Here is a 9,900-nt window from a genome sequence, read left to right on the forward strand (position 1 = left end):
TGAACGTGTCAAATGGTGTTAGGCGCGGTGTTGAAGGTGACTGCACATTGCGACAAGTGGGGAACTGGATGACAAAGAGGATCATTTAGATATGAGTGGTAGCTTACCGACAAGAGTGGTAGCGTGCCGACAAGAATAGTAGCGTGCCGACAAGAATTGTAGCGTGCCGACAAGAATAGTAGTGTGCCGACAAGATGGAAATTTTTTGCCGACAATTTGCCGACAAGAATAGTAGTAGAAATTTTGCCGACAAGAATAGTAGTAGAATAGTAGAAACTACGGCTACTAAGACAGAGCGACTGCGCAAGCCGTAGCGACACACGCCCCTGAAGTCAAGCAGCCTTGATGTTGTTGCCTCTGATGCCCTGGTCTGGAATATCGCATCCACTATTTGGCTCCCATTTTATCTAAGCAATTTTTGTTATATTTATGTAAACATTCATACACATTCCTTGTGTAAACTATTGCGAGACAGGTTTACATTATTTACTTCTCGTACGTCAAGTGATTTAATGGAATTCTGACTTTAGTTCATGTTTTAATATTGAGCATATCCTGTGTACAGTAGTGAAGGGACTGAGTTGTGTTAAACATACATAGGCAGGATGTGACTTAACAGCAAAGTCTGGGGTAGAAATTTATTGTGGGAGCGAGTTAGTTTATACTTTGAAATGGCCGAGGGTATCGCGTGGACATATCTTAGCCAAACTTGAATTTGTCTCTCAGCGCCCTATTCAGACGAGGCCTACGTGTGCTCAACGACTGCCAATTTAAGTAACCAAAAATTCACGCCACAAGATTGTTCTCTGTGTAACCACCACGCTAGTACGGTCTGCAGAATGCTACGCAGATGTAGCCGGGGGGGGGGCAGACATAACGGATATTCGAAAATCCGATATAACAACGGCAGATATATCTATATGTAACGGTCTTAAATGCATAACGGTCATAACTGCGCTTCCTTGGAGAGTCATCATTCAATTCTGCGACTGGGACTTAGCCGCGAAACAACGCGAGAGACAACGCAACGTAAAGCGATTATGACGCCGACAATCATAACATTCAAGTTCGTGCACCGCGCAACAATCAACATTGGTACGGTCATCAGCACGGCACGGTCACGGTCTTTATCAGCAGCGGTACGACCACAGTCGTCATCAGCAGCGGTGCGGTCACGGTCTTTATCAGCAGCGGTACGACCACAGTCGTCATCAGCAGCGGTGCGGTCACGGTCTTTATCAGCAGCGGTACGACCAAAGTCGTCATCAGCAGCGGTACGGCTGCGGTCGTCATCAGCAGCGGTGCGGTCGCGTCGTCATCAGCGCGGTATGATCACGGTCGTCATCAGCAGCGGTACGGTCACATTCATCTTCAACAGGAATGCGGCAACGAGCTAAATGTACCATCATGGATTATGAAGATGTACGGTTACTCTAAAAGTACGGTTACTCTAAAATCTACGGTCAGACCGTCCGTGAGACAAGGCCGCATGAAATACGGCCGCAAAAGAGCGCATGATGTACGGTCGGGGGCAGGAGTCGCGTTCTACGGCTCAACGTATCGGGTAACATGCATGGGAGTTTTAGTGATGTGAAGGGATAGTTATTGGGCTCTGATATTTTTTCGCATTATCTTTTTTCATGCCAGTCATTTCTGTTAACGTGGGATGTGCATTGACTTACAGTTTAATATTATATGTATCAGTGTTTCTACGTAACATTATCTGTGTACTATTGTCGTGGCCCATTCTTACGAGAACTTTAAAACGTCTGTGTCTCATACAGGAATCCTGTTGCGCTACAGATGAAACCTAACGAAATGAAATCTAGTACCAATCAATGATGAATTAAATTATAATCATGAAGACTAAATCATATCTCTTTAAACTAACTCTAATCAGGCGAAAATCCTCATACATAACTCTGATGGGCACGACGAGTATTGTGAACAGACGCCTGTAATTTTCAAAGTAAAATTTTCAGAGTAATAAAATTTTCTAAATGGAAAGCTGAATGACATCAATACATTGAACTGAAATATCAAATTATGCTAAATCGACGAATATTCTGCAGCAGCTCATGAAGGAAAACTCACCATTGTTAACCGAAACACGCCACACCATTAATCCAGTTACAATCTGAGTCTTCCAGCAATCTGTAATAAGTGTTGAAGCCTGCGCAATTTCCGTGATTTCCCTGTTGGTAGGAAAACCAAGCGCTGGCATTGAAGGGCAGGACGTTCATGCTGCTGGTCCACTTCCACTCGCCGCTGTCAGGGTAGAACTTCAGGTCGACCCAAAAGGCTGCAAACGACGGGATATTCGTTGAAAAGTTGGCAGCTGTAAATGCCCGAATATTCGTCCGCCTGTATGGACGATCTATACTTTCAGATGCAAGAATTTTAAAGTTTATACTGGGGAAACTCCCTCTAAAAATGTGGACATCAACAGGTATTGTTTCCAATGAGGAAAATTGTTCTTATTTAAATAATTTATATTCAAATGAAAACCAATCAATGCAGAAATGGACACAATTTAATTTCTCAGTATTCAAGGCAATATAAATTGCTTCTTAATCACGGCATTTCTTCGTCGTGTTCAATTAGATGGTTTACATTATAATTAATGTTTCTCAGTTGCATTAAGACGAGTGCAACTTGTTTTCAGGGGAGCGTCTACCCTAAAAATCGAAAATTTCGGCTTTTATGTTTTTCAGCTCATCTTAAAGCTTACTTTCTGCCGCATCGAAAGGTACTATAACCATCTCTGTACGCTGATCTATGCGTTCACGACAGTTCCCGAAAGAGTGGAGGGGTGGAGCCCCATCACAAAACCCTATGGCAATTAATTCAAGCAAGGCACTATTAATGTGCTCTCAGTCGACCTGCAGCTCAGTTACCTCCCAACTATCATGCGGGAAGATGTTCTTGCAGTCGTTCTATGCACCGCTGAGTGACTTAGAAGTGAGATAACGCTTACCTTCGGTATCTAAGCTACGTTACATGCCTTTACATAGCGCGCGCGCCGCCAGTGGGCGGTTTATCACCTCTCCTGAAAACCTCCAACCACTGTCACGGCAAACCTATCTCCTCCTAGAGTTTTGAAGCAACAACAATGAGACATATACGATTCAATGCGCAAAAAAAGATGTACAAAATTGTTTATGTTTTTTTCTTATTCCGTTATAGTTTGAATTTTATTCTGCAAAAAGGGGCGTGGCGGGGGGTAAAATCAAAAAATTTCCGAAAAAGGCTTCCACACCCACAAAAACTAGAATTAAAAAAAAAAACATATATCATTTTATAGATATGGTCTTTACGCGACGAATGATATGTGTCTCGATGTTTTTACTTTCTTTGTTGTTGTTCGTGTTCTTGTTACTCGAAAAATTTACACGAACAAAAAAGGCTTAGATTTCGGTTTTCCTTGCGCGTACCAAGTTCCGTCCGTGATCCGTCTGTAAATAACCGAGATAGATTTTGGGGTAGACGCTCCCCCTTAAAAATCCCTTATAAATAATTTCCTTTTATTTCAAATATATAACGAACCAAACATCAGAAGAGTTACTCACTGGCTCTTGAGGAAACACTGATAACGGCCTGCATCAACACACGCATTGGTATACCGACTACGCAGATCGACAAGACAGGCGCTATTCTTCTTTTACCAGTAAAACAATTTATCTAGCTTCATTATTAATAAATTTAATGAAAATCTTCTTTTAATTCTCTTCTAATTCAGCCAATCACAAACTCCGAAATATAACTGACGGCTGCAATTCATGATCTGTGTAACACTGAAAACAACTCCTCCGAACCATGCTTACGCAAGTGCGGAAATTGTAACGTATGAAATCAGACTCATTTACCTGATTTAATATAGCAGCGCCACGGTTCATTAGACATGCAGGGCATAGAAAAACACTGCAACTTACTAAGCTAGGAATTGAATGAGTCTTGAATTGAATGAGACACTGTCAAGGTACTAGTTTGAAGTTTAAGACAAACTATGGTATATCTGATTTGAAAGTAGACCAACGAAAGATTTCCTCTGATGAGGGCAAGCCTAAATCCAGGACCAGTCACCAAGTACCAAGTCTTGCAAGTACCAGTCAGCACAATGGCAAGACTTTTCTGTCTATCCAAATGTATTTTATATCAACTTCATATGAATAATAATAAAGAAGAAACAGTTGTACTTGCTGGTACATTGCAGGCAAGCAAGGGAAGGACGGAACAGTAAAGCAACAAATCAGTACAGCAGACTGACTAAAATAGACTTCCTTGTCATCCTGCCTAGTATGGTTTGTATCCTTTGCCCCCTTTTGCAAAAGAACTTCTCCCTTTTTGCAAAAGGGGCCAAAAGAAGAAAAGAAGTGGATCTCGACATGCCCAGAACGTCAGCCTCATAATAATAATTTTTGCGGCAATAATGTGAAGAAATTGGATCTCATGACAATAAAATTGTTTGAAATAAAGTATAACTCCTATAATTGGATCCAATCTTGATGTTCGATGGGACTTTCTAGTCTAGAAATGGTTGTTTACCTCCGTAAAACTGGCTAATTCCAGCCAAGCTCTCCAAGTAGATCTCCTCGCCAAAAGATTGCAGTCCGAACTTCGCACATAAGGCAGTGATGTTGGTCGTGGAGGCAGAAACCGGTTTGGTAAACGCTGACGCACAAGTCTTTAGTAATCTGTCGTAGAACCTGTAGTTGCCGTCATCAGTTACAACTGTTGGTATTGAGTAGGTATTAGTGTTTTCCTCTGAGATACATTATCACATACAGCTGCGAGTTTAATACTTCTTCATAACTTAATAATAAATCTCAAAATTTCAAACGCAACTTGGCGGCTCGAGCGAAAGTTTATTTCTTCATTGGTGGTTCTGGTTCCTGAAATTCAATAATTTCATTGTGTAACCTATTCGCCGTAGCATCTTAACGACCGCTGCCAGTGCAGATCATTTCTGAACGTCCATTTATAGACATGAGGTTCATCGTCTTCTTTGAGGTTCTAGACAAGAATATTTGATTATCAATGCGTGAGTACCACTTACTCGTCGACAGAATAAATCTAAGAAACTCGATCGTTAAAATTTATCAGTCATTTATTGTTACATGAGAAAATTACTCAACTTCCTTTGTAAATTAAACAGTGCAGAAAGAAGATAAACAACATTACAGCTAAGAGGCAAATTATCCAATTTAATCAGACAGAAATCTAACTGAATAAATGTTCACATGATAGCAATATAATTAATGCCGAGCCATCAAGATCTTCCCTGTAACGATTGCCGTGATTTGCTTCAATGAATAATGCGCGAGTGAAATGTAAGCAAGAGGAATATCCTCATTAGAAGAGGTTTTGTGTTATCGCGGCCAAGAATAGAAAAATTATTCGCTCATTTGGTTTAAGTGAAAATGAAATCATTTAGCTTTAATTTCATAAATTTTGGGGTTTTTCAACCTAAAAACATTTTAGATCTAGACGAGTGGGGTCTCGAGATGAGACCCCAAATCTTTTTTTTACTTCTCACGAGTTCTTGCAATGTGAAATGAAATCTAATTTTGTAGGAGTATCTCATTCCGTATCTGTAACGAAACAATGCCACAACAATTTCTTGACAGCTACTATCTTGATAGCACAAACTAGAATGCTTCATGAATTTCACAATTACAAAAATTACAAATACTTGATAATTGACCAAGACCCTTGAACTTGGTTTACCTGGACTCTTAGTTGGGAAGTTCGTATTTATCTGCACCCCGTCGACGGTTTGGATGGTCGTACGTAACCCCTTTAACACATCTATTGTTTGGCAGGGCAGGACCAAGTGGGTGTCGCGTTTCGACACCTCAATGACGATGTCGTTGGAGTGCTGGAACGATTCTGTTAAAGTCACCTCAAAGCCCCTGATGAGATTGCATGGATCGCCTGTAATAGTAAAATTTATCATCGAAAATACCTCCACATTACTGGAAAAAGCCGGAGTACATGAAAATTTCAATTTAGATCTTGTTCCCCAAAATAAAGGCAAAATTATCCTGCCGTGTCAACATCATGAATACTACAGCCATTTTGTGTTTACATTCTGTGATTTACTTAAGAAGAACCAGCAAATACTTGGTAAGTAGCTCTCCTTTAATGGTAAAGGAGAGCTACATAAAGGAGGATTTCTTTCATCCAATAAGGAAGAGTTATAACAACTGTTTTGAGTAAACAAAGCAACTGTGTAAATACCCTTAATTTTCGCTCACGGCTCCTACTCTATTCTCACATATAATTTCACTTCGAACTCAGGATTAGAATAGAATTTTACTGCAGCTGATCTTCGTTCTTGACTTCAATTTTAGTTAAATGATTGATTTTAAGTAAAATTTACCACGATTTACCTAGAATTTACAGTAATGCAAATGAATCAATTGATTGAAACTTTAAAACTGTTATTGCTTTTCAATAAGCTTCCAATATGACTCGAAAGTTGCATGTAAATTTGTTCTGTTTGCTTGACCGATCATCAAACTCTTCGATGTGTTGTTCAGAAATATTTCTCATATTTTATAAATGAGATTAGTAACGAAATTAAAGGGTCCAGAGTATATTTATTTTAGGCTGGTCATAATTGTGGCAGCATTACTCGTAAATCAATCAATTAGGCTAAGAAGCTATCACGAATGCAAATTTCCGCTATCCACTCATGATTCCGCACCATAAATATTACGTCACGTCGCTGGTTTAACATGCATCGTCTTACTCTGAATCACGCCTGCGAACGACAAGTCGCCTGCGGACGAATTCACCGTGAAGTGGTAGGTGAGTGCTGAAGGGTTGATTACCGGAGCCGGCAATTCTGGGCACAAATTTCACGGATTAGAATTTTCTAAAGTAAAGGAGTGTAAATTGTTTCAAGAAGATCTCTCCTGGTCAATTCGCGGAAACTCGTAGTAATAGACAAACTTCATAAATGAGATTCTTGGCAAAAATCATTCGCAATAATTTTGTGTTTTCTTTTCACCTTTTACTGGGATTTGGTACAGGCTGCTGGGCCCCCAAGGCTGCCCCATGATCGAAGAGGCGGGTGAGCACGAAAGTTAAGTTTGGACAAGACCCGGTGACTTCTGTTGCCACCGCATCCCCACTTGACACAACCTTCGTTTGGCCGTCAAACTCGAGCTGGTACGTGATGAAGCACCGACTTTTGCTCTGGTTGTTGAAGGTGACGTTGAAGATCACTTGCGAGTTGTTGTACGTTGCGCCGACGCTCTAGTTCGACACGTTAGGCTCTGATGGTTGACAAAACTGTGTTAATTCTTGGTCAATAAATTAGTTCAACATATATTTCCCTTTCCATTTGAATTTAAATTCAAGAGTAACTTTTCCATACGATTCCCCCATCTAACCAGCAGGTGCCACCAGCTGGGTGGCGACGTAGATGATGTGGTCCCCCCCAGAGGTGCAGGAGGCACCCACGGGCCAGGGCACGCGGGTGCCCCAACACACACCGTCACGCAGAGCAAAGGTCGTGTGGTCTGAAATGACGACTCTACTGAATTATTGGGTAGGCGGTTACCATTATTTGATCGGCATCTGAGGCATCACCTGAGGTCTCTATAATCTTCATGATGCATAGTTTACAAAGAGGTATAAGGCTATTAAAGAATTGTATAACGCACGAGAACTAAACTAATCGAAGGCTCATCATTCACATCACATAAAACTATTTAAAGCAGCACTGACTGGTCTTGGCGGCCTGCTCCGCACAGGAGCGCAGGTCGGCCGCGGACACGAGCTTCTCCTCCAGGGTCTTCAGGCAGTCGTTGGTTGCGGCGGTGATTGCGCGACGCGTGTAAGTGACGCCTGACTTCGTCGCCAGGGATCGAAAGTTGACGTTGACGGACCGCGACGTGCAGGACGACATGCCAGACTTGGTGCCGTGATACTTGACCTGTTTGAGGCAATACTCGTAATTATTTATTGAGAATAAGAAAGTAAATTCTATTTTTTAGATGGCGTTAAAACACGGAAAAGACGTATTCATATATAAAAGGATACATTTCACAGTTTTTAGACAACTACCCAGCAAAATTTTCATACTCACCGCGACAGTGTACTCATCAGTGCCGGTTCCCTGCAGAAGATCAAATTACCATGTTAAAAGATGGATACATGTAAGTACAGAATATAATAGAAATTTACTTATAATAAAAAACAATGAACAAAATAAACTAATGAATAAAAGGTGGATAGAATTGATTTGGTAGTTACATAGTTTAAATTCTGATTCCTGTACAGATTGCCGTGCAGGTTTGCTCGATCCAGTCTTTCTCAAATAATGTGTTCATAATAATTTATTCTTATAATGACTAACAGTTCTTAAACTCTTGTGACCGAAAGACTTGTCACGCAGTCAGAAATATGAAGAAATAAAACCGGACTGGCAATACCAAAGTGGAAATGCGATGGCAATAAAAAGTTATAGAAGGGATTTAATTTGGCGTAACATTTAGTCGATGGAGTTCAAATAGAAAATATGTATCAGTGACTCAATGCATTATTCATGGTGAAGACCTCATTTTGTAACCGAGGCAATTTCTGAATTATATGAATAGCGTTAATTATGCATAACGCTGAAGTGAACAACATTGAATGATGTAGCGTTGTACAGATATTTCCAACGACCATGTACATATATTTCGTTGAGTTACCCCCGCAAGTCATTTTCTAAGAATGGTTGTAAATTTTAGCCATTATAGTTCAGAACAGCTACTCGTTAATTGGAAATCGCTATTTTCTGTCCATGAATTTTATTTATCATTACCTAAAACCAACTGTAATGTAAATACGTTTAAATATAAGTTACCAAAACATTCCAAATATTAGCACAGGCCTAGCGCTTGACAACATAACATAATCCTTGTTTGCCGATCTATTTACGTAACTATCATAGCTTATGTAACGTGGTCACGAAATATTGATTTTACAAGGCTGCATCGCAGTCTGGTCGCTGACATGCACGTCTTAGCCGAACCACAGGGCGTCTGATAGAAGCAAACGTTTGCACGAGTTAGACTTGAGGGACTCGATCATGCCGCACCTGCCAGCATCTCCACGCCGTACAAGATGAAGGCGGTGGAAGAGCCGGGAATTAAGAGCTAAGTGATATATTTAACCTCTACAGTTTGAACATGGTTTCACTTAATAGGCGATTTATTTTTTAGCAAACATAATTTACATTAAAAAAATTTAACACAAATATATAAAATTAAATTGAAAAAGATCCCAAGAATTGATAGGCATAATAATAATTTTTGAATTGAAAATTTTTATTTAATTATGAATCTGGATCCGTACCAGTTGGAGACTTCATGGAGTCCCCCCATTTTACGTTTCCTTTAGATTTTAACATTTTATGTTTTCTCAAAGAATCATACGAACAAAACGAGCTTGAATTATTGCTCTAGATGTGTGCAGAAAATTTCAGCAAGATCTATCAAATAACAAACGAATATTTTCCTAAGACCCTCAACATTAATTACTACTGACCAAAGTCGCCAGGAGGAAACAGACTGGAATTACTAGCTTGGCCTTCATGGTGACGGATATACTTGTTTAAAATTAGTTTTGGATGTAAACTGACGCAAGACTTTAAAGTAATGTATATAACTGTAGGAAAAGTATAATATTATTATATGATGTGGCATTACTGGGCATTAAAATCTTTCATAAAAAAATATTAAGAATAGAAAAATCATGTTCCAAAAGCGTTGTTAAGAACCACGCGCACAAAAATTTCTCGTATGTCATAAGGATTACCTTACACCGTTAATTACCCATGCGATAAGTCAGTGGTTCCCAAACTTTTTCAGGCTGGCGCCCCCTTTGGCTCCCTAGTGAATTTCT

At 40.0% G+C, this 9,900-nt stretch overlaps 1 protein-coding gene across 1 annotated transcript; it reads right to left on the bottom strand.

Annotated features, from left to right (window-relative positions):
- Positions 1-5,843: 5,843 nt before the first annotated feature.
- On the bottom strand, positions 5,844-8,128 carry LOC108673851 (the record flags this gene model as incomplete). Its single annotated transcript, XM_018161728.2, has 6 exons — positions 5,844-5,934; positions 6,755-6,850; positions 7,016-7,283; positions 7,401-7,529; positions 7,738-7,945; positions 8,099-8,128. Coding segments are annotated over 4 exons (387 nt in total), but the record flags the coding sequence as incomplete, so codon positions are not given.
- Positions 8,129-9,900: the final 1,772 nt, after the last annotated feature.

This window comes from Hyalella azteca, unplaced genomic scaffold (assembly GCF_000764305.2).
Source record: "Hyalella azteca isolate HAZT.00-mixed unplaced genomic scaffold, Hazt_2.0.2 contig9052, whole genome shotgun sequence".
In the NCBI taxonomy this organism is placed as follows: domain Eukaryota; kingdom Metazoa; phylum Arthropoda; class Malacostraca; order Amphipoda; family Hyalellidae; genus Hyalella; species Hyalella azteca.